The following is a 26,811-nucleotide window of genomic DNA, read 5'->3' on the forward strand; positions in this document are numbered from 1 at the left end:
TATTAGCCTTCAATTTTGAAATATTTGACTTTTTTTCCGCCCGAAAATAATAATTGCCGAAATGTTTACTATGGTCCCTAATACTATCTGGGAGTCCCATTGGGTGGGTGGAACCATTCGATTTGCCTTTAAACGACCAATTTACCTGTTTACAACTTGCACCGATTTCATTAAATCAAGTCTACCACGAACATTTATGACAACAAATAATGATCATATATGGTTCCAAATAGAATTATATGGCCCCGAGATATATCCCCTTCAATTTAAAGATTTTTCGACACCGGGCCTCGAAATCTTCAAAATTTCTCAAAAAGCATGGATATTAGTCTTCAATTTTGGAATTTTTTAACTTTTTTTTCGCCCGGAAATAAAAATTGCCAAAGTGTTTACCATGGTCCCAAATACCCTCCGGGAGTCCAATTGGGTTGATGGAACCATCCAATTTGCCTTTAAATGACCAATTTAATTACCGGTTTACAACTTGCACGAATTTCATTAACTCAAGCCTATTACGAACATTTATGACAACATATAATGATCATATATGGTCCCGAATGGCATTATATGACCCGAGATGTATCCCCTAAAATATTAATACTTTTCTACACCGGGCCCTGAAACCTCCAAAATTTCTCAAAAAGCGTGGATATTAGCCTTCAATTTTTAAAATTTTTGTTTTTTTTTTTCGTCCGGATCTAAAAATTGCCGAAATGTTTACCATGGTCCCTAATACCCCCCGGGAGTCTAATTGGGTGGGTGGAACCATCCAATTTGTCTTTATACGACAAATTTACTGATTTACAACTTGCACCGATTTCATTAATTCAAGCGTACCACGAACATTTATGACAACAAATAATGATCATATATGGTTCCAAATGGCATTATATGATTCCGAGATGTATCCCATAGAATTTCAAGACTTTTCGACACCGGACCCTGGAACTTCCAAAAATTTACAAAAAAACGTGGATAAGCCTTCAATTTTGGAATTTTTTTTTACTTTTTTTGGCCCGAAAATAAAAATTGCCGAAATGTTTAGCGTGGTCCCTAATACCCACCGGGAGTCTGTGTGTGTGGAACCATTCAATTTGCTTTTAAACGAAATATATATATATATATATATATATATATATATATATATATATATATATATATATATATATATATATATATATATATATATATATATATATATATATTTATATATATGAAAATAATTAGCTTGATAAAAATGATAATTATCTATTTATAGTTAGTTGAACCCGAATATGACCTGACTTGGAAATGACCCAACCTGATTGTAACCTGCAAATTATTGACTTAAACATGACCCGACTTGAATCCGAGAATGACCTGACTTGGAAATGACCCAACCTGATTATAACCCGCAAATTATTGACTTGAACCGAACCTGACTTGAACCCGAGAATGACCCAACTAGAAAATGACCCGACCTGATTGTAATCTGCAAATTATTGACTTGAACTGAACCCGACTCAAACACGAGAATGCCCCGACCTGATTTTAACTCGCAAATTATTGACTTGAACCGAACCCGACTCAAACCCCGGCCCAGAATTACCCTAACCCGTTTTAACCCGTGAAAACCTGAATTAAACCCGATCCGAATGTAACCCGACCTATTATTAACCCGACCCAAACCCGATCAGAAGTATGACCCGACTCAAGCATGACCCAACCCAAACCCGACCCGTATAGGTTATGGATAATCTGAATTGACCCAAACTGAAGAAACCCGACCCACTCTTACCCGACCCAAACCCGACTCGTTTACCCGAATTGACAGCTCTACTCCTACTCGCCTTATATTGGCATACGGGTAAAGCCCGTAAAGGTATATTGTTAGGGAGTACAATATTAAGAATATACTCAATCCGTTTCAAAATAACTACACAATCGTGAAAAATTTCACCACACACTCGGGTTTACCATGAGCATGGTACACTCGGTCATAATACAAGGTTATTAAAAATTGCTGAAAGAACATTGCGTACAAATTAAAGTACATGAGTTAAAAAAAAAAATTCAAAACAATTCCCTCCTGATTTAAGGTATTGATTTGTTATTTATATTCTCTGATTCATGAAATTGATTTATTATTTACATTTTATATATTAATAGAATACTTTTGGTGAATAGAAGTTTATTTTTTTTGTTAACAGAGAGAGATTGAATTGATATAGAGAGAGAAACCATGGTAAATTTTGGATTTCGAAGTGATTCAATGTTATAACAGAGTTCATTTTATCATTCCAATATAATCTCTTAATGATGTAATTGATTAATTCGTTGTTGAGAGAAAAGATATTTTTTTTAATTTTTTTTCCTTGTTTTCGTGCTATTTTCTGAGGTTGAAGACAATGTTCTTTGTATTATGATAAATGTTATTTTATCATTTCTTGATACATATTCTTTTTTTTTTATAGGAATGTAATATGTTCATTAAATCAGATCAATATGTTCTTTGCATACGAAGTTTATGTTCTTTACATTATAAACATTGTACGTACTTTAATATATGTAGATAAAAAAATGTTCTTTGTTGGGTTTCATTCATACAAGTCAAGTTCTTTTAACTTAGGGCTTGTTTGGCATCATTTTCGGTTTTTAGTTTCCTATTTTTTAAAAACTAAAAACCAAAAACAGGAAACAAGAAAAAAGTGTTTCCACTTTTTTGTTATCAGTTTTCAAAATTATTATGATTCTAATAAGTTTAAACAATTTTTGATTCATTATGTGACATATATCATATACTTTTATACAACAAAAAACCAAAAAACAGAAAACCACAGCAATGTCAAACGAACCCTTAGATAATATGTTCTTTTATATTAATTTGCGTTTGCTTTAAACCTTGTTTTATTTTGGGTATTATATATATATATATATTTTATGATTGCGCTCTCTTGTTTTATCCTTTATATTTTTTTTGGTAACGGTGAAAAAATATGAATAATTTTTAATTTAAATAAACTATATTGAAAAATGAAATTTTAAATTTTGAATTTTTGAAAGTTAATTTGAAAATGAAATCTTGAATTATTTTTGGTAGAAAATAATCTTAGATAAATTCTGGAAAACCAATATTTTGAAATAATTTGACACTAAATGCATGGTAAAAATCAATTAGTAACTATCTATTACCATTTCATAACTTACCATGTTCTTTATATTTCAATTATGTGTTCTTTTATAATTTAATGATGCTCTTTACATTTATAAGCTATGTTCTTTCTTCTTTGATCCGAGTGTATCATGCTCATGGTACACCCGGGTGTACGAACCAACCATTTCACAATCGTACAATTGTTTTTGGTGAAGGTTAGAGAGGGGCACCACATAGGTGGAGGGAGGGGGGTCAAATCAAGATTTATGTAAATTTTTTTTTAAAAGGTTAATTTTCCTCAAAAGAAAAACAAATGTTAATTAAATTATTCTAGCCGAAAAATTGTATGTCATTGATTTTTTGTAGCCACAAAAAAAGTTCGCGTTTTAGGAGTCATTTTAGATTTTATAGTATATATTGAGTTTTCTTGTTAAAAAAAAAAGTCTAGATTGAGGGCATGTTCTGTTCCGTTGAAATTCAGTTCAGTTCAGTTCAGTTCAGCTCAGCTCTTAATTTTTGTCTAATGATATTGCTAATGATATAAAGCCAAATTTCATTCTTTTAAGCTCTTATTACAACGACCACAACAACAAAAACAACAACAACAACAAAAACAACAACAACAACAACAACAACAACAACAACAACAACAACAACAACAATAATAATAATAATAATAATAATAAAATAATAATAATAATAGTAATAATAATAATAATAATAATAATAATAATAATAATAATAATAATAATAATAATAATAATAATAATAATAATAATAATAATAACAACAACAACAACAATAATAATATTGATACAATTCATTGTTCAAATGGTTCTATTTTTTTGATACATATTTCTCTTTATTTGGGGTTAGAGCATCTTTAATTCTTTATTTGTAAGATTTGTTATTAATTAAAGGAAAAGAGAGTGGGTTAGGGTGTTGGGCCGTAGCAAATTTTAGCTTTTCTTGTTGGTTCTTTTTTTTTTTTTTTTATTTTATATATATATATATATATATATATATATATATATATATATATATATATATATATATATTAGTTTTTTAAAAATTTGTTTAAATGGGTTAGATACATGTAAGTGTTTTGTGTTCTTTTGTCCTAATACTATTTTATTTTTAAATTAAATAGTATATGTGTTTAAAATGTTTAGAGGTTTCAAGTTTTTAATATATTTTCCATACATTTTATAATATATTTTCCATACATTTTATAATTATAATTATATAGTATATTTTTCGTAAATATTTTAATATGTACATTTGTATATACACATATGTATAGTAATAAATAATCAAAAAATAATCAAAGATCACTAATCCGTAGTTAAAAATCACTAATAAATAAGTTCAGTTCAGTTCGGTTCAGTTCAGTTCAGCTGAGTTCAGTCAATTGGAACAGGCCCTGAGTTCTGTTTGGGCCAAGTCCATTGTCTTAGGCCCATTGACCTGAAATTACGAAAATACCCCTCCATGATCCAGCCCATCATTAGTCAGAGTAAAGTACATATTTATCCCTAATTTGTCTAATTAAGTACAACTTCTGCCACCTGAAAGTACTTCTATAAATAGCTCTCCAATCATTAATGATGGTAACTTTTTCCTAACTCTCTAACCTTCTCTCTCTACTTTCTCTCTCTAAAATATTCTTTCTCTCTCTACTTTCTCTCTCTAGAAAGTACATTCACTGACTTAAGCATCAGAGGGGTTTTCCCGGGTCACACCCCCGAGGCAGTTAACCTTCTCTCTTTTGCAAGCCTAGGTCTCGGACAACAAGACATAGTTGAGGAGAATTCGGACATTCATTGGACCTAGTTCTAGGACATCTTGATGTCATTACCCGAACACTGAGCAATATTCTGAAAAACAAGTTTGAAATTTAACAAAAAAAATTATTTAAGGGCATGGTAGACTACAACTATATTGCTGTCCTAACCAAACACAACTTTTTGAGTTTTTGATCCAATGACTAATTAAGGTGCTTGAAATAAGGAAACCTACCAAGAAAATAGTCATTACAATTTACAACGGCTAGTCAAGGAGGTCGAAATGAAGGAGGTAGAATAATTAGACGTTTCTTCTTGATTACATGATTAATGTTAGGTCGTTATACATACAGTTTTGTCCACTTTTAGGTTTGTAACACAAATACAGAATGCAAGAAGAAAGGCATTTTTTAAAGCTAGGCTACCAAGGCTGCAGCAAGTGTGGTACGGTAAGCATTGCCAGGAAAGCAGTTTAACTTTCAAATGCCGTTACTGCTCAAAGCAGGGATGCACATTAGCAATCAGGCATCACATAACTTATCCAAGTATATTAATCAGTTTCAACCAACTTTATTCGCTCACTTTACCTTTGATTATAAGCAATAATGGTACTGGGACTCTCCGCTTAACTGCATTCGTCTAGGATTGTGAAAAGATCCCAGCCTTGCTGACTCCAGATCGAGGTTGTTGAAAACGCAACTGTTAGATTTTGGGAAAACTCCTCAAATTGGAGTGTGTACCATTGATCACTTTATATAATGTTACAAGCCTATTCCTAATCACGTTAGGAATCTAATAAGATAATTATACAAAATATATACAAATATATCCGACAAATATTATCTAGAAAATAATATCTATCACACCCCCACAGTCGAAGCGGTAGGAGGGCGTACGCAGAGACTGGATCTGAAGTCTAAAAATAGCTCCCTTGATAAGCCCTTAGTGAAGATGTCCGCAAACTGAAATCGTGAAGGCACATGTAGAACCCGAACTTCACCCAACGCAACCTTTTCCCGAACAAAGTGGATGTCCAATTCCACATGATTGGTGCGTTGGTGATGGACCGGGTTGCTAGAGAGATAGATTGCGCTGACATTATCACAATAAACAATAGTAGCCTGTCGAAGGGGACAATGAAGCTCCAATAATAAATTACGAAGCCAACAAGCTTCAGAAACCACGTTCGCAACGCCTCGATATTCCGCCTCTGCACTTGATTTAGACAAAGTAGGCTGACGCTTTGCTGACCAAGAAACGAGGTTGTCCCCAAGAAAACAACAATAACCCGATGTGGAACGACGGGTGTCGGGACAACCTCCCCAGTCAGCGTCAGTATAAGTAATCAAGCGAGTAGGAGCTGAAGGATATAAATGTAAGCTGTGATCAATAGTACCCTGAATATAACGCAGAATGCGTTTTAACGCATCAAAATGCGGCTCCCTGGGATCATGCATAAATAAACACACCTGTTGTACCACATAAGCAATATCTGGACGAGTGAAAGTGAGATACTGAAGTGCTCCTGCAAGACTGCGATACAAAGTAGGATCCCGGAACGGAGAACCCGAATTGGCACTAAGTTTAGACTTAGTGTCGACTGGTGTGGCGGCAGGTTTACAGGAACTCATACCTGCGCGCTCTAATATTTCATGTGCATACTTCTGCTGAGACAATAACATATAGTTGGGTGTGCGAGTAACCGCAATCCCCAAAAAATAACTCAATGGCCTTAGGTCGGACATAGGAAATTCCATCTGTAAACTAGAAATAATTTCCGTGCGCAACCTGTCAAAAGAAGTGACTAGAATAATATCATCAACATAAAGCAGTAAATATGCCAAGTCATTCCCTTGCCGAAAAGTGAAAAGAGAAGTGTCACTCTTAGCAATGACGAACCCCAACTTGATCAAAAAATTCGCAAAACGTTGATACCAAGCCCGAGGGGCTTGTTTCAAACCATATAGAGCCTTGCGAAGACGACATACATAGTCAGGCTTACTCCGATCATAGAAACCAGGAGGTTAATGCATATAAACTGTTTCCTGTAAGTCACCATGCAAAAAAGCATTTTTAACATCTAACTGATGAATGGACCACTTTTTAGCCATGGCTAAATTGAGTATTGTGCGAATAGTTGCTGATTTAACAACCGGACTAAATGTCTCATCACAATCAACTCCAATTTCCTGCGACCTGCCATCACATACAAGACGAGCTTTGTGCCTTTCAAGGCCACCATTAGACTTGTATTTATGCTTAAAAAGCCACATGCAATTAACCACATTCACCCCCATAGGTCTAGGTACCAAATCCCAAGTTCCCGTTTTAATTAAAGCACTATATTCATCAAACATCGCGGCATTCCAATTATGGTCTTGCAGAGCTTGTTTGTGATTTTTGGGTAATGGGGATTTATGCTCAATGGTCAAATGGGCATATTTTGGATTTGGTTTAGAAATGCCATGACGAGATCTCGTCTGCATTTGAGGTGAGGAAAGAAGGTTGGGTCTAAAAAGCATGGCAGATTGGCGATTTGAGGTGGAAGGAGGTGGGCTAGAAGTGTTGTGATGTGAATGGGCCGAAAAAGGGGAAGGAAGCCCAGCAGAAGGGGGGGTTCGGCCTTGGGCCGCTGGTGGTCCAGCGTCTGCTGGACGCGGGCTGCCATGGTCTGGACGTACTAATCTACTATCCCTAGCCTTAAGCTTCCAGCCGGACTCCATTTTACCTTGTATTAGTTGCTGATGTTTTAGCCTAAGCTTTGGAACTACACCTCTTTTACTCATACATAAAACCACAGTCTAGCTGCAAATAATGCCTGTTGTTAGAAATACTAGATGTAAGCCCGTGCGATGCACGGTTTTTAAATATTTCATTTTGTATATTTTTTTTGTAATTTCTTAATATTTTTTGTTTTTATTTTCTATTCTATTATTTTAACATTAATTTAAGGTAAAATATTTTGTTAAGTTTTAAATTATTCCTATTCAAATTTTACGTATATAGAACTTGAATTTATAAATTGAAATAAATATTATCTCATTCATCGGATAGTTAGATAAAATCATTAAATCAAAATATATTTTTTAATTTCTAATTATTTGGTAAAATAATATAAATCCTAATGTAAAAGATAATAAAAAAGATAATTTTGTTTTTTTTTTTCATAATTTAAATCTTAAATTACTATTTTTTTTGTTTTCAATTCTCAAATTTCATTTGTTAATTTTTTCTTAAATAGCGATGAAAATTTAAATTCTAAATTAATATATAAATCTAATTTTTCATTGGTCGAAATATTACTTGCTTATGTGGCGTGCGATGCACGAATTGTTATATACATTTTGTATATAAATATTTTTTTGGTGATCTCTTAATTTTTTTTTTTTTGCATTATAAGTTTTAAAATTTTGTATGGAAATATCATATCATCGTATATTTACATAAAAACATTAACATCAAATGATAGTTTATATTTTTTTAAATATCAAAATATAATATTTAGTTTTTAAATAATATAAATCCCAATATCTAAAGATAATTGTTAGCTTTGTAACAAATAAAAATGATAAAATTTAGTGTTCTTAAATAATTAAAATCTTAATAAATTGCTATTCGTCGTTTTTACTTACGTGGCAAAAATTTAAAATTTTATTCGTCACTTTTGTTTAAGTGGCGGGTGATTTTTTTAATTCTAAAATAAAATAGATATCTAATTTTTAATTGGTCGAAAATATACATTTTCTTATGTGGCGCTCCCAATGCTCTCCAAAAATGCCTACTTACGAGAAAATACAAGTTTATCAATATGATAAACAAAATTTGTTTATCAAATGGCAAAATTGTAAAAACTTTTTATTAAATATGGATCTCACTGTTATTGATATATTTACGAAAATGCCATAATAACTGGGTATTTATGTTTTTTTATTTACTCCCTTCGTTTCAATATGATAGTCCCATATGGAATCAATCACATAAAATAAGAAAAGGTGAATATTTGGAATCTAGCATTAAAGTAAAAAACAATTCATAAATAGTTTGCCTTATTTAATTTTTTTTAAGGAAAGCATTAGTCATAATTGCATAAATCAAAGGAATAATTTATTTACATAGAGTCATGTTATTAATTCACAATCAATTAATATAACCACTCATAATTTATTATGTATAAAATAGGAAATAAAAACTAAGTTAACAGTGGAATACATTCAATATGGGCAGATCTTTTCGAAACGCCCAAAATAGTATATGAGACTAACAAATTGAAACGGAGGGAATACCATTTTGCCATTTGATAAATAAATTTTGTTTATCAAATTGATTAACTGGGGCTTCCTCATTACGAGAAAATAAAAATGAGGTCCATTGATCTATTAGGACTATTGTGGTTAGATTAGATATAATTATATATTCCTAGACCCAAGTGTATGTATCTCTACCTACACCCCCAACTACCTCCATTATCTACGCCCATCAAAAATGACATGTTTCAAAAAATCAACGAGACCGCGCACAAATAACGATCCAACGTACAATGATTCCTCCCAAAATCTACTCCCACTGCTCTACCTCAGCAACCCAGTCGACGCCGGAGTACTTTGAATCCGCATCGCCGGCAGTGGCCGAGATGAATGTTCGTCTGCTTCACTTAGAAGTGTGTAATTTAATGAAGCATTTTAATGAAAAATTATTCAATTAACCTCAAATCTCTTTTATTTTTCCCGTGAATTTTTCTTCCTTTAAATTTTTAATCTCTAAGATAGTGAGATACTTTCTCTTTCTAATTAATTGGTATCATAAGTATAGTTAACCTTCTTTTTCTTTCACATTATCAAGAAAGAGGGGAGAGAAGATTATTTGTAGTGATTCTCAAATGAAAAAAAAAAATAAATAAATAAAAATTAAGTAGTACTTCGTATTTATTTTAATTATTATTAAAAAAAAATCTATTATGAATGTTCAATTTAGATAGGCTTTATGTTCATTTTTAGAAAGATTAATATTCTACTTATAGTAACTAAAATTAAAGAAAAATTATCTATTATAAATGTTAAATTTAGATAGGCTTTATGCTCCTTTACATATTATGTTTTTTTTTTTTTGAAAAACATTTACATATTATGTTGATCATGTCAGTTTTTATACTTTTTCATGTTCATTTTTATGTATGTATTGTTTCATTTTATGTACTTATTCATGTATTATGTTTCATGCATATCATATACGTTTTATGTACTCTAGTTTGTTTTCTATTCTTTCTTCTGATACATTAAGAATTCCCCTCATGAGGAGGGCGTTCTAATGTTTACTTCTTCTTACCTTCTAAAAAAAATAAATAAATAAATATAAATATACAAAGTATATATGTAGAGGGCAAAATATTCAAATTTAATAAAATTAAACTGCTTAAATACAACTTATAAATAAATTTTATTGTCTTATCAAAGTCTTGTGCTCATGTAGCCAATGTAGGTACTTTAAGTTCATTTTGATATAAATATATGTTATCTTGACCATGTACTTAAAAGAGAATGAATCTCCCTATCTCTTTATTCATTCTCTTAAGTACATTGTCAAGATATTGATAGATGTTATTTTGAATTTAAAGTAGATGTTTATTCGGATATATATTGCAATGTTCAATCCCATTATTTAGATGCATTGCATGGTCAAGATATATATTATTAACTTTCTTTTGAATTTCATAAATCCCTAAAGATTCTAATAATGTTCATTTATATATTAGTATATGATCATTCACATATTAGTAGACGATCATAATTAGAATTTTGATAAATGTCCATATTTTTCCATCTTTTTTATTTTATATATTTTCTGTATATTTAATAAGGAATTTCAATATAATAACAATTTGTAAATTCCTATATTACATGGAAGTAAGTGCGTAATTTTTATAATTATAACTGAATTATATTTTAAGAATGTAAGAATGTTCCAAAATTATAACATAATTCAATTAAAATTGTTAGTCTATCATAAATGTTCATTTTAAAATTTAAACTTGTTATTATGTGATTTTGGGCTAGTAAATATAATCTATCATGCAATAATGTACATTTTTAGATGGAATTCATGTTCATTAATATATGATCATTTTCACATTAATATATGTTCAATTACATTTGATACATGTTCATTATTCTCCTTGCATTACTTAGCTGGTTCAATCTCATATTGAATATTCATTATTATTTGAAATTTAATACTACTCAATCTCTTATTAAAAGATGTTCATTTATATTTTAATAATTGTTCATTCTCATATTGAATTGTGTTTATTTTTTAACAATGTGTTCATATTTGTATACAAAAATGAACAATTACGTGTACAAAAATGAACAATTACAAATACGTACTAATACTTCTATGGTCATTTACATGAAACATATTGAATATTGAATTTGCCATCATGAGCATCTATCACTACCCCACAAAAGTTTTCAATAATAACTTAATTAGTGCAAATAAATATAAATTTAATACATTTTTTTCATCTATAATAATGCTGCACAATTAAATGTTCAATTATAAATCATTATATGCTCATTTAAAAAAAAAATCATTTGTTCAATTAGAAATAAGTACATGTTCATTTATAATAAGCATTAAATTGTTCATTTACAAAATATTATATGCACACTTATAAAAACTATGAACGATGTATTGTAGGAAAAAACAGTAACTTTTTTTTTTTTTTTCCAACTATTATTGTTACGTGGCCTTGAAGCTTTAATTTATCTCTCCTAGTAATCCTACACTCCTACGTCCTACCACAAGAATTCATGAAAGGAGTCAACTGCATACCCAACCACAATCCTTATTACACTATAAGAAAATTAGATCCTAGTTATTCACTCTAAGAATTTTATCATCACTTTCTTCAATCGAAGGGGGCACCTCAAAGCTACCACCTCTGACAACCAAACACATCTTCAAGTGAAAAATTTGTAGATTAGATAGGAGGTAGTAGAATTGGACTTAAAGCCATTTCGTTTGAGTGACGTATTCCATACAGTCTAATTTGCCAGAAAACTTTGTGGCTTCTAATTAATAGGAACAAGGGAAGCAGGTGTCTTTAAGTCACTTGATCATCATGTTTAAGCCATATAGTTTGAACCGCCGAAAGAACGTATTGATCATCAGAGTAAAAAAAAGCATATTCATTCCAATTAAAAAAAAGGAACATATAGAACAGAAAAATAATAAAAGAACATTTATAAGAATCCGATCCATTAAACATCATCTTCAACCTTAGAAAATTACACAAATGCATAAATAATGCAAGAACTAGATTTAATTGAAAATTACATTTTTTTTTTCAATAATAAATCCATTAATTGTGATTAATAAACAAATAATATAATAATCTAAAAATCATCATCATCAACACCAAAATTATGAAATTTAAATACAATTACCTTCTCATTTAGTTACATATCATCAATCATTTCACATTCATTCTAAAAAAATCATTCTCGTAAGCATTATTAGCAAATCTTCAATCGAAATCATCACAAATTCACCATGCATGCATTGCATTTTCTCAATTCTCACTGTGCAAAATTATTTCTCTAAACAATTTTTCCCCATATATATTTCAAAAATTGAATTATACTTCTTTTTTCTTTTTTTTTTTAAATGCGTCACTTGAGTTTTTACACTTATTGATACACAACATTAACCATCAATATTTTTAATTAGATTTTAGTAAAACTATTTTTAAAAAATTATATGAAAGTAAACAGTGTAACATACAAATCCAACCATATATTACATGATTATGTTAATAAAGTATATAGTAGTTAAAAAATTAAATAAGTAAAAAATAACGTATTAATATATTTTTTTTCATGTAAAAATAAATTTACACCCGGGTCACCTTGGTGTGCATTAAAATTTCCAAACATCAAGAGTATTCAATGGTTGTGTAGTCATGCATCATCTTTATTTTCAGGTTTCATGGCTAGTGATCTAATATATACTATTTATTTTTATTTTTTTAATTGCAACACTTGCCAATGTATTTTTTATACAATTAATAGTTTTAAATATATTTAAGTAAAAATAATAAGTTTATTTTTGAATGTTTATATGTTGAGACAATTCTAAGGGTCTATTCTAATTTACTAAAGTGGGCTGAACTGAACTGATTGGATCTGAAATGAACTGATTGGATCTGAAATGAACTGAATAGAGCTAAAATAAATTGTTTAAGAGATAAGAAAATTAGGTGAATTGCAATGAATTGATTGGAGCTGAACTAAACTACACTGAAATAAAGTGAAGTGAACAGAATTGAACTGAAATTAAGCTAAAGAGAACATGCCATAACTAGACTCATATAATTATGTTTTTCCTAACGTATAAATCACAAAAGACGGTCAAAAGGGATTGTCTAAATAATACTCGTACATAATAATGTGATTAAAGTTCAACACGTATCAAAAAATGAGAGAGATGTGCCTGGACTATCTCACTATCCTCCTTGCACCAATTGTTTCAATGTCATTACTCCGTATTATATAACCCACCAAGCTACATATTAGAAGTTAATATTTACAATATTAGAAGTATAATATAGGATAATTTGTCAATTACTACCGCACATTTAAAAAGTTGTGAATTACTACCGCAAAAATTTTTAAAATGTTGTGATTACTACCAAACCCCTATTAAACCCAACTATGACGTCATTATATATATATATATATATATATATATATATATATATATATATATATATATATATATATATATATATATATAGAAATTATTTCTCATGAGCGCATTTTCGTGAATTTTTCATTGTTGTGGGCTCTACAATTGAATAAAGTTGTTGGTTTATTTACGAAAATGCCATAGGCTCCACAGTTTTCTCATTTTATTTCTCACTATGAGAAAGTGATGCATCTCCTACTTAAATCTATCGAACCCCAACTTCTATTTTTATTTCCAATTTTTTTTTTTTTTTTTATACATACTATACATTTTAGTAATTATTTTTTGAATAAACTTTCAGTCAAATGTATGCATGTCCAAAATCAGGTTGTTAATTAATAATTAAGGAGCACAACTATAATGTACTTGTACTAGCACATTGCTTGACATAAAAAAAAGTCACTCGATTTATTATTTTGCTAATCTTTTAGGGGGAATTTTTCAATATTAATGCGTAAAATAAAGGTTCGGTTTTAATTTTAGTTTTGAATGTACTTAAACAACTATGTGCTACTACGCTATTCCGATCATAATTAAAAATCCTGAATCCGCTACTGGACGTGTTAGTGTGTTACATGAGTAAGGTACTACTCCCTCCTTTTTTAAATTATTGCTCCACTTTCCATTTGCGGCCATTTTTAAATACTTGCTTTATTTCCTTATTTAAAAAGCTTTTACAATATTTAATCAATTTCTCTCATCTAGTGGTCCCAACATATATTCTCTATCCTCCAAGGCTCCAATTCTCTCCACTACTTTTGCTTTCTATAATTTTTTATTCTTCTACCAACCCCACTACCTCCATACCCTTATTATACTTTATCTAAGTTTTCCTATAACTCCGCGCATGAAAAAATAGAGCAAGTATTTAAAAACGGAGGGAGTAATACTTAGGTTTTTCTAGGATAAACATATACTTCCTATGATAAAGGCATATGACATAAGATGTACTAGTAGTTATTAGTCTAGTGGGGTATCTGTAAGGCATAAGGTACTAATTAATTTAAGAAGATAAATATCGTATGGAATTATGAAGGCGACAAAAAATTGTTATTACCAGAAATTAAATAATTAAATAAAAGATCATAAGTCGTCTATGGAAATGGCAAGGCTTGCATGCTTGCAATCTAATTATCAGCATGTCGATGTCATAGTATTAGTTACAACCTCCATAATATAATTATGTGGAACAAAATGATGAATATTTAAATATTAATCACAAAATGCATGAGTTTAAGGTTTCGTCAAAAAAAAATGCACCGGTAGATTGTCAGTTAGGTTGAGGAGCTAGCGCACCAACCTAAGCTTCTATAAATAACAAAGATAATGAAGGCAATTAAAGCATTGTTTAGCTAATAAATCTAAATACAAATAAAAGACTATTTTGTTTCAGAAAAAAAAAAAAAAATCTTTTTATTTGGGTTCGAGTTATAATGATGAAGGTCTCACCCAAATTCTTTGTTCATGCTATTTTAGTAATGATAGTCATGTGGTGTGCTGCAACAGGTTACTATTATATATACGAGTAGTAAAATTCTTTAAATTTATATGTATTATGCATATAATATTGTTTAACTCATTGATTCAACAACAAACTAGGCTTTTTATATAATAATAGAAATGTTAAAAAAAAAAATCCGACTTTTCAATCAACCAATCACCATGTACAAGTGTACAACCTAAAATCTTTTTTCCTCAATTCTACATAATCTATATTTCATGCATATCATTAGCATAGATACATTATAGTTCCATATCTCATTTATGAATTTATAATTTTTGCATTCATGAACAAAAAAAAACTTTATTAGACATGCTACATGCATTAGACACGCACTTTTTATAAACGAACCGCGTATTAATTTTATTTATTTACTATTGTTTTTCATATTTATGTAGCTCTAGCACTTGGAAACCAGAAACAACATTCTAATGTATTAGAGACTTTTGGGGGCGAAAACAAGAGAATTGCAACAATAATGTCGTCGCCTTCTATGGAAAAAGATTTGATGTGTGCAGCCGTAGGCGCGTATTGTAACCCTACATTTGGACCTGGTTGTTGCCCTGGTAGCACATGCGCGAATCCGGTACCTCTTACAGGTGGTGTGTGTGTGCAGCAGCAACTAGTAAACCTATAATTGATTAAGGTATCATCTGCGCGATTATATTCCTTAGATTTCAGCTAGCTCTATGTATGTTCAACTTTAAGAAAAAAAAAAATTATGTTCAACTGTTAAATACGAAAGCTAAATCAGGCCAAATTATTGTATAAGAATTGCAATTAAGGTTGTAATATACAGTTATTGATGAATTGTTGTTAACTTGTGTTTGAATTGGTTGAGGGGTATAATTGTCTTTTAAAGTATCAGTGGAGGGGTATATGCATCTTTTTATGTACTAGTTGAGGGGTACATGTGTAATTTCCTCACCAAACAGTAAAAGCAAAAAACAAACAGTAATTGGACAGCTCACCAAAAGTACTGAATAAATGACCTTGCTTTTTCAATATATTTACAAAAATGCCATCAAATTAACAAAAATTCGTTTATCTGGCAAATTAACTTGTGTTTTACCTTGAGTATATTGATTGATCAGGTATTGCCTTCTTCTTTAAATTTCATTAAAAGTGAATTTAGTATGAGATCAAATTTACTACAGTATTATTATTATTTTTTTTTTAAGTGCGTATGACCTCATTTTGACACACCACACCCCTTATTACTGACATCCCTTAGGCAAATTTGAGTTAGTTGCCAGTTTTGCGACTTTCCTCCAATTGGAAACTGCTAACTCCAAATAGCAGTATTGTGCTTTAAAAAAAAAATATTGATTTATGCCCAAACAATAACGTGGACGCGGTAAATTGGGAAATTATAAAAGAGTATGTAATCGTATTTATGGATTTGGCATTGCAACTCTTCTTAGCATTTTAGGGAAAGTGTTTAATCCATAAAGTCTCATTCACCATCATTTAGTGGTCTTGTTTGGCAATTGGATGCAGGCAGTTGGATGTTGACTGTCAGCTGGTTTAACTGGCTGTTTGACTTTTTATTAGTCTTAAACATGTTTGGTAAAATTGGTTGTTTAGATGTTATTAGTTACTTAGGTAGCCAAAAGTCAAAAGCTAATCCAAGTAGCTTTTTCATTTTGGCTTAAAAGCCAGCTTTTCAGCTGACTGAAAAACCCATTTACCAAACATAAATTTTGGATATTTGACCAAATGAAAAAGCCAAAAGCCAATCAAAAAGCCAATAAAAAACAATTTACCAAACAAGCCCATTATTTTATTCACTTTTTATAAACCAAATTTCATAACTAATTATTGTTTTGTTTTGGAAATTATTTTATTCACCATCATCTATTATTTTATTCATTTTTTTAAAGTATTTTTTTTTTAATTACTACCTTGTTTATTTATTTAATTTTAATCAACCAATAAGGCAATAACCCACTATGGAGTATATATAATTCCTATCTTACTTCTTTTATTCAGTCACTTAGAGATGATGGAAGGAGTACAATTCACAGCTTCTGACCTGGCATCAAATTAGACACAGCCTTAGCCCTTAGGAAATTTGATGATGTCCATCACCGATAAGTTTGTTAGACATATGGGAGATAAGAAACTATATTTGTATGACCAACTCAACCCAAAACTTTCTCACATTTAAAATGTGGATGTAACATACACCCTCCGCATAATACTCCACTTGAAAGTAGGGTGGATAAGATTTGAATCTGTGAATTTTGTGTCACGATGGCACCAATAGTATGTTAGTGGACCAACTCAACCTAAATATACTCTATCATTTTTATCATATAATTTTCATATTGATATTATAATATAAATATTTTTTAAAAAAATATTTTTAATTAATGCTAAGAAATGATTTGCTAATGAATACGAGTACTACCTACTGCCCACCAAATTATCCTCCTCTCCTTGTACTCCTATTTTGGTAACTACTTTTCCTTGATCTCCAAGCCCTTTTTTCTAAAAAAAAATTATTATTATTTAATTTTATTTACAAGAGCTTGGCCTCCAAGTATTTGCTTAAATTAACTTTCTAAAAATCTTATCATATATTCCCCTAAATTTATCTTAGTTTTAGGTTTCCACAAAAAAAAACAAATTGGTGCCTCCTCAGTCCCTTACTAAGGCGGTTTAACACACACTCTATAAATACAAGTTGTTTCTTCATTTTTTCAAGAAATACAGCTAGTGTTACTAGCTTTCTTTTCCTCCCTTTCTTTTCCTCCAATTTCTACCCTTTCGACTGAAATCTCTCCGATATTTTAAAAATCGGAGAGAATATCATCACTAGAAAAACCCTAAAAATTCCTATCCTGGCTTAAATCATGGAAACTACATTTAATGTAGGTTCTATATTCGGGTACTATGCCTCTTTTTCGGCTTTTTTAACCCTAAGCCAACAATCTTACAATCAATTTGTCCCTCAACAAATACGTGAATACATTAATGAGAAAGTCTTGAATTGGTTCAAGAAACCATCAATTTTAGACCCCAAGATTTTTACATTAGTTGTTCGAGAGTGCTACAAAAACGAAGGCTACAATTGTAGCAACGGTGTATACAGGGCTTGTGAAGCATACCTTGCCAACAAGCTCAAGCCTTTATCGACACAACTCGAGGGATGTCGTAGGGACGAGGACCACGGGCACGACGTGTACTACCACCTATCGCAAGGGGAAGAGTATGTCGAGTATGTAAAATTAGACGAAAATAATGTAAATGTAAAATTACATTGGGAGTTTTCTTGCAAGAATGATAAAGGAGAGAAAGAACAGCAGATTAATGCCTCTAATGTCCATAAATCCTTTTTGTTGAGTTTCGATCCTCAATACAAGGATATAATTCTCGGTAGCTATATTCCCTCGGTCGTGATGAAGAGTTACGACACCATGATCGAGATGAGTAAGGATATTTTTCTGTACACGTATCAAGGCGGGATGTCATCGAGACATTGGCACCCCGTGTCGTTTAAACACCCCTTCACATTCGATGCTTTGGCGTTGGATCCGGAGTTGAAGAAGTCGATTGTAGATGATCTCGATAGGTTTATAAAGAGGAAGGAGTTTTATAAAAAGAGTGGGAGAGCTTGGAAGCGAGGGTACTTGCTGTATGGACCTCCCGGGACTGGCAAATCTAGTTTGATTGCAGCTATCGCGAATTACCTTAAGTTTAGTATCTACGACTTACAGCTTTCTGGCATCGAAAAAGATGCTACCTTAAGGAATTTGATGATGTCCATTACCAATAAGTCTATACTTGTGATCGAGGATATCGACTGTGCCACAGGGTTGTCGAAGAAGGCTCCTCTTACAAGGGAAAATCATGAGTACAATGGTTATACTTCTGATGAGTACGATTACAATGAATACGATAATGATGATAGCATTAAAGTTCAACCAGGAGGTGAGCCTACTTCCAATGATGTAGCCGAAGTTAGCAACACTTTATCGCTTTCAGGGCTATTGAACTTTATCGATGGATTGTGGTCTAGTTGCGGAGATGAGCGGATCATCATCTTGACAACGAATTATAAGGAAAGGTTAGACCCGGCATTGTTGCGTCCAGGACGTATGGATATGCACATTCACATGTCTTACTTGAGAATGCCGGGGTTCCGGATCCTGGCTTCCAACTACCTTGGCCTATCAGGGGAGCATCCTTTGTTTTCGAAGATTGAGGAACTACTAAATACAACAGATGTGAGTCCTGCTGAAGCCGCGGAGGAGCTTATAAGGAGTGAAGATCCTGATATTGCCCTTGCCGGAGTTGTTAAAATGTTAAAGCAGAAGAAATCAGATCAAAGCTCTCAAAAACAGAAGAAAAGAAAGAAGAAGAGAAATAAGAAGGGTAGAAAGGCAATGAAAAGGGAGAAAGTAGATGCAAATGTAAACAATAATGATGAATTAACTAGTCAAGTAGTAGAGGGTTGAATTTCGCGGTATTATTGTAATTTAACTCATTGAAATATGCCTAATAAAACATTAAAACTCGATTTCAGCAGAAATTTGATTTTCCGAGGTAGTATATACAAGTAATGACCGGATTTGAGCCCTGAATGCTAATTTTAGATTAAGCGAGATGACCAAATTTTCGACTTTTTAAACAGGCAAAGCATGGACTGTGTGAACATTTAGACAGTAAGAGACATTATTGATAAAATTCTATATTTTAGGATCTTGCGGGTAAAGAGCACATGGAACAGAGGAAAAGCAGCAACTTATAATCACACATTACTCTATATTTTAGGATCTTGCGGGTAAAGAGCACATGGAACAGAAACAATTTTTACACTAATCTATAAGAAATAATATAGACATATGAGATCATGTTACATTTGTCGCGTAAATAAAACATTCAGATACAGGGAATTGCAATAATAATCTACTAGTGTACTTATTACAATAAACTCAAATTAAAACTACACAAATTACATTCAATCAGATTCTTCAAGGTGGGTTTGGATCCTTGAGGACAAGACAGCCTTGCTGCAGGAAGAGTTTCTGGTTTTCGTCATCTGGGTATATGCGAGATGATGACACCAGTTTTCTCAAGGATGGTCTGTTTGTCACTATCCATGCTATTATACTGATATCCAAATTCCAACAGGAACTTATGCTCAAGTATCTCAGTTGTTTACACGATTTCACCACTTCCTTTACTCCTTTTTCTGTCACTAGAAGGCAAAACTCTAGATCCAGGTGAATCAATCTGGGGCACACCCTCCCTAACTTGGTAAGCAATTTATCATTTATATCTCTAAATGAATACTTCAAAATCAGCTTCTCTAACACTGGCAACTCCATGTCTTTTGCAGTTAAATCCTCGATAATACCATGGGATCCTCCTATATCCAGTTTCACAAGCTTCTTGTTGCACTCTAGTATATCAGGAACATTCAGTTTATCATGGCGTACGAATTTACAATGACTTAGGTCGAGCTTCTCCACTTCGGGAAATATGGTAAGAAGCCTTTTCAGAACTGTAAGGCTAAAGTCATGATGAAATGCTAGGTTCAAGTACTTTACTGCACGGTTCTTCATCAGGCCATCATAATTGTATTCTTCTGTTCCGAGGCTTGAACCAGTCATCGCAAAATGGCACAGACGAGGGCATCTTTGTGTGATCATAACAAAAGCTGAATCAGATAGATTGGAACAATTAAAGAGCTTAATTGATGTCAGGTTTTGGAGAAAACAGGACAAGTACTCTATATGCTCATTTGTGAGGAATTTTGCTCCCATGAATCCCCCCAAGTCTAAAGACTTGAGAGATTGAGAAGTTTTCAGCAGGAGCCTTGAGATCCCAGTAAACGTGTAGCTTTCGCAATCTATTACAGCCAAGTCGGTAAAAGAAATTTGTGCTTTTGCTATAGAAAAGAGAAACTCATCCGATATGTCAACGTCGTAGAGCCTTAGAGATCGTAAGTTGGCTAGGAAATTAGAAGAGTCATTGACTCCAAACGTATCAATCTTAAGATCTTTATATATGTAAAATAATTTCAAATGATGGCTATTGTTAACCAGGAATGATATCCCTTCTACTGTCACTTTATTATACTGATAAATTTTAATATGCTCGAGTAATGGACAGTTTTTTGACAGAGAAACAAGGGACTTATCTGTTATAAATGCTCTGTTCGAAAGGTCTATCTTACGTATTCTTTTGAGCTTGGATGACATGTAATCCACCCCTTCATCAGTCACAGTAGTAGTATACTCTCCTTCATGATCGATATAAAGTTCTTCAAGATTAGGAAACGAGTCTGCTATTCTGGCAAGATCAACATCTCCACGTCCACCTGAATATTTGAGTACTTTCAGATTCTTCATGTTTGAACTCAGCTCCTCATACCAAACTGCTTGTTTATATTGATCGTGTGACAAAGCAATCAACTCTTCCAAGTCCAAACCTGACCGTGCAATCAAAGTAACAGCTTCATTCAGGTCTCCTCTAAAGTTACAAAACTGTATCTTTTTAAGGTTGGAAAATCGCTGCATTAGCCTAGAGATGGTTGAGATTGGTGTATAATCTGAGAACTTTATGCTAACTCGTAAGGAATTGTTGATTGATAGGAATCTCTTGCAGACTAAAGAGATTGATTCTTGGTCCCTTTTATGATGGAGACGATCAAAGATCATCTCCCAGCATTCATCGAGCAAATCTTTGCTTTCTTCTTCTTCCATTTTGATCTGCACTAATGGATGGAATTGAATCAGATTATTAGCAACATGAGACAAGATATTATCAAGCCACTGCATTTTGGTTTCCTTTACATAACAATGTAATCTTTATATGCACCAAAAAAAAAAAAAAAAAAAAAAAACAAACAAACAATGTGATCTTTTCGAATTTGACTGGTTTTATGTACAAAACAAGGTTATTATCAAGCCAGTGCATTTTTTATTTTTTTTAACATATATATTATGCTTTGACATAGTTTCTAATAGTGATTGATCACCTAAATCTGAATACAAAAATCCCCTTTAAAAACTTACTCAGTCCTGAAGTTTAAATTACTTGATTTTTGCTCAACTACACACAACGTGATAGGCTAATAGCATTCAGCCATTCATATGTAGATTCAATAAGCTACGAGATGGGATTCATTCAAAGACCAGCTGAGCATTATTAATGGTGATTGAATTTATGTACCAATGCTATCACCCAATAATGTCAGTATTTTTGCTGAGCAATAATAAGTGAACTGAACTTCACAAGAACAGAGTAACTTTTTTTTGCAGTAAATTTCTGTAACCAGATTTAGGTGATCAATCCACCGAGTATTTGAAACTATGTTAATGTATAGTATATTAAAAAGTAAAAATGCACCGGCTTGATATATGATAACCTTGCTTTGTAAATAAAACCAAAGTGTCAAAACTAAGATCAAATCACATTGTTATGTAAAGAAAACCAAGTCAAATCTCGAAAAGATCAGATCATGTTTTTATGTAAAGAAAACTAGTCAAAACTTGAAATGATCAAATCACATTGTTATGTACAGGAAACAAGTCAAAACTCGAAAAGGTCAATCATGTTATTGAAAGCATAGTGTTAAATTCGAAAAGATCAAATTGTTTATGCAAAGGAAACCAAAATCAATCAAATAACACTACAATTTTTCCCAGAATTGCATTCACATTAACTCATCCAACTCAAGTATTACACCAGGAATATGATATTTGTGTTGCTAAAACACAACTAGTGTATTAGAACTGGTAAGAAAAATGACAATTGATTCTACTTTATCTTACATACTAGACTTTCAGTTGATTATATGGCACTCCTTACCCAAAATCTTTTCTAAGCACGGTGCACGTAAATCTTAGGCGCTCGCTCTCTTATGCTTCTCTGCATTGACAGACTTGTGGTGCTCTGTTTTTCCTCTGTCTCAACAAGGTCTTCATATAGTGAAAGAAATTTTATAATTTTAAGTTTGTTGAACATATAAAATCAAGTTAAGGACATAATCATGAATTTGTCAATATGTTCTGTTTCTTGGACTTCCATTTCAAGGGAAATCATTTCCAATGTAAAAATTATGAACTAAATGAATTAACATAAAACAGATCTAACGAACGCCTAATACAGAGAACTTTGATCATTATCAAAGGACATAGATGAATCTTCCCCCATCTACATAAACAAACTTTAAACTATCATGAAGACATTGAAACTAATTTTGTCTACCGAAATCCTAAATAGAGACCAAAGACCCAAAAGCCCCACCAATGACAATAACTAGAGAAGAAAGGGAAGAAAGGGGGAGAGTAAATACAAACATTCCATCTCACTTCTTTTTTTTCTGCGGCGGTTGCTGCTTTTCATCATCATCGTCTTCTTCTTCATCGTCATCATCTTCATCATCATCGTCACCATCGTCATCATCGGAGTCGTCATCATCGTCATCATCATCACTACTGTCCGCACCACCGTTTGCCGTATCCTCTTCAGGATCTCCATCATCATCACTCTCCTCACCTCCTGAGAAGTCCTCATCATCATCGTCGTCATCATCACCACCATCACCATCATCATCATCATCATCTTCTTCATCGTCGTTTTCTGAATCACTGGCATCCTTGGCCTCACCTTCAGCTTTCGTTACTTCGTAAACGTCAGACAAAGAAATCCTGCCAATTCAGAGTAATCACCGGTCAACTAATATTCCACACAGTACAACAGAAATTAAAAAAATGTGGAAGGTAAGTAAATACCATTTGTTCTTGAAAAGATCACTGTCTGCAAGATGTTCTGCAGTCTGTAATGGTAGAGTAACAGGAGAAAAATCAGATTTAGCATAGAAAACTTAACATGATTCACTATTCTTACATAGCTAGTACCTAAAAGAAGGGGAAAAAAATCAATAATCCAAGTCAACAAGACCAACAAAGGGCAGATTGATTAATTGAAACATGCTCAAACATTATGCTTCTTAGAACTGTACACTATTTAAGTAAAAACAATCTCTCAACTCGAATATGAACCAAACCAAAGCACACCATCCAGTGCATCCACCAAAATCTCAACTATGTAAGTGTTTTTCTCCCAAAAATTGATCTCAATCATATAGAAAGAACTCGAAATTGAACACGTATTATAGGAAGTTCAACAAAGCCAAAGCACACCAGCCAGTGCATTTACCTACATCTTAATTTTTCCCATATGATGTATGAATACATCTTATATGTCACAGAACCAAGACGCAAAAAACCGACTAAACCTAAATATAAAGGCTCAAATGCAACATGACTAGACTAGCAAACACCATCATTGCCAAAACAAAACTGCACAATTGGGAAAATTACAATGAACCCATTTTCAGGAACATCAGTCAAAGGTCAAATAATTGGAAATTAAGATAAACTCAACAAAGTGTCAAAAATCTTCGCACAAAAGTCAGCTACTATAATTGATAAAAAATCAATAATGACCATTTTAATCCAAAATTAGAACCCAATTCTGAAATTTAAAAGAAACCCATTTGCAATTACTGGCTAAAATACAAATTCAACAACAAAATACCCTCAAAAACACAATAAAGTTCATAAATTGACACATTTTATTCATATGCTTAACAAAGCATTGAACTTTTTCACCCAAATGCCAACTGCAAACAGTAAATAAGCAGGTTGAACATCAAACAAAAAATTGAAATCAATTCCACATTTTCCTTAATCACAAAAATGCACTAAACCCAAAAAAGAACTCAATTCTGAAATTAAAAGATACCCAATTGCAATTACTCACTATAAACAAAAACCCAGAACAAAATAGCCTAAAGAAACCCAAATTCTAGCAAATATTAATAAAAAAAAATGAAAAGGGTTGAGAAAATTACCAAACAAAGGAGAAGAAATCTCTGGAGAAAGGCAAGAGATTGAAGAGAAGCAAGAAAAAGTTCAACCTTGAGAAAATCCATCAAAGAGGAGACAGAAGCCTCCATTGAAGCAGAGCAACTGAGAAGCAAGTGTGTGTCCATATTGAAGTGGAGTTAAAGAGAGAAAAAGAGACAAAGATTGAGATTGGTCAAAGGGAAGAAAGTGAGACTAGGGAAGAGTTAAGAATCAGGGGAATTCAGGGTTTTTAGGGTTTTAAGATTGTCTGGGCCGGGTCAACTATATCTACAGTGATTGGCCAATGGCATGTGTCATAGACTCATAGCCCATAGGTACTGTAATACACTAATACGTATCAATTTTGTTTTTGTTTCTCTCTTTTTCTTTTTTATTTTTGTAAGAAGCGATTGTTACATTGTTACATGTAGTCATGTACCGAGTGGATAACGGGAATAAGCAGTGACATACTCCCTCCATATCTTATTATGGTACTTGCTTCATTTCGGAATTTTAGTAAGAGTAGTAAAAATTACTCCGTAATAAAGTATGATGAAAATGATGGGGTTAGTTGAAAGATTAAAACAATCTATAAAAACAAAAGTGAGTATAGTAAGAGGAGAGATAATATGAAAAAAAATATTTATATAGTTATGATAAAACCACTTGTGCCCGTTGTGGGAAGGAAAATAGTAAAATATTGTAATTTTTTTCGAAAAAAAATAATTAAGTAATAAAATACGGCTAAAAAAAAAGTAGAGCAAGTAATGAATTTTAAAGAGAGCAACAATTTATATACTCTAGGGGGCACAATCTATTATAGAAATACTAAGGGTCTGTTCTCATACGTTTATTTTCAGTTCAATTCAGCTCTAATAAGTTCAGTTCCTAATTTCCTTATCTTATAAAATACTTTCTCCGTTTCTTTTTAGTTGACATGTTTCTTTAGTCACGTTTGTCAATGCACTTACTCAATCATTAATATCTTTAATTATTGATAAACAAAAATTATGAAAAGTTGATATTTTGAAAGTATATAATGTGACAAATCTAACAAGATCCCACATAACTATATTTTTCATTACGTATAAAGCACAAAACACGGTCAAGGGGAGGTGTGTGAATAGTGCTAAAGTCAAAACATGTCAACTAAATAAAAACGGAGGTAGTATTCATTTCAGTTCAGCTCTAATAAATTAATTTCAATTTAGTTCAGCTGAGTTCAGTCGATGAGAACAAGCCCTAAATCGATTTTAAAAAATTACTGGTATATCCTACTTAATTATTGTATAAAAATATCATTGTTGGGAAAATTTTTTATTAAGGTGGAAAAGTTTTTTTTTTTTTTTTTTTTTTTGACAAGACGAGCTAAAAAACAACGAAAAAACTCAAAAGGAAAAAAAAAAGTAGAAGGACCACAACAACAGACGACGCTGACGAGCTTGAGTTGCCAACCAATGAGCCGGGACCACCCACTGACGAGGAACCTTCCGAATTACACAAGAAGAAAACCGAGCAACTAAATCCTTGATGTCCTGAAGCAGCCATAAACAAGAAATATCCCGACACCCCTTGTTAGTAAGGAAAGGTAACAAGGTAGAGCAGTCCGTATAGATCAGCAGACGGCGAAAACCATGACGATCAGCAGCCTTCAGGGCCCACAAACAGGCTTGCAACTCTGACTGAAAGGCCGAAGATGAAATGAAAGCTCTAGCACCGCCACCAAGAACTGTATCAGAATGTGGATATCTAAAAATCCAACCAGCCCCTGCTGCATGATCT

At 32.2% G+C, this 26,811-nt stretch overlaps 2 protein-coding genes and 1 pseudogene across 2 annotated transcripts; 1 reads left to right on the plus strand and 2 right to left on the minus strand.

Moving 5' to 3' along the window:
* Window positions 1-17,945: 17,945 nt before the first annotated feature.
* On the plus strand, window positions 17,946-19,623 carry LOC145557945 (AAA-ATPase At2g18190 pseudogene; annotated as a pseudogene).
* Window positions 19,624-20,139: 516 nt separating this feature from the next.
* Window positions 20,140-21,876, minus strand: LOC145557946 (F-box protein At5g51380-like). The gene has a single exon (XM_081619119.1). It carries the CDS (start codon window positions 21,874-21,876, stop codon window positions 20,140-20,142), a length of 1,737 nt encoding a protein of 578 aa, XP_081475245.1.
* Window positions 21,877-23,170: 1,294 nt separating this feature from the next.
* Window positions 23,171-25,258, minus strand: LOC145560154 (uncharacterized). The gene is made up of 3 exons (XM_081621416.1): window positions 25,035-25,258; window positions 23,911-23,954; window positions 23,171-23,826 (listed from the first exon to the last, which is right to left on the minus strand). Exons 1-3 carry the CDS (start codon window positions 25,173-25,175, stop codon window positions 23,484-23,486), a joined length of 528 nt encoding a protein of 175 aa, XP_081477542.1. The 5' UTR covers window positions 25,176-25,258; the 3' UTR covers window positions 23,171-23,483.
* Window positions 25,259-26,811: the final 1,553 nt, after the last annotated feature.

This window comes from Chenopodium album, chromosome 9 (assembly GCF_948465745.1).
Source record: "Chenopodium album chromosome 9, dcCheAlbu1.1, whole genome shotgun sequence".
Taxonomy (NCBI): Eukaryota; Viridiplantae; Streptophyta; class Magnoliopsida; order Caryophyllales; family Amaranthaceae; genus Chenopodium; species Chenopodium album.

Bases quoted from the DNA above. Each gene is read 5' to 3' on its own strand.
- LOC145560154 (XM_081621416.1), bottom strand. From the start codon at position 25,175: ATGGACACACACTTGCTTCTCAGTTGCTCTGCTTCAATGGAGGCTTCT. The intron at 23,955-25,034 runs GTAATTTTCTCA...CTACCATTACAG, and splicing joins GATTTCTTCTCCTTTGTTTG to ACTGCAGAACATCTTGCAGA. The intron at 23,827-23,910 runs GTATTTACTTAC...CTGAATTGGCAG, and splicing joins GATCTTTTCAAGAACAAATG to GATTTCTTTGTCTGACGTTT.
- LOC145557946 (XM_081619119.1), bottom strand. From the start codon at position 21,876: ATGGAAGAAGAAGAAAGCAAAGATTTGCTCGATGAATGCTGGGAGATG.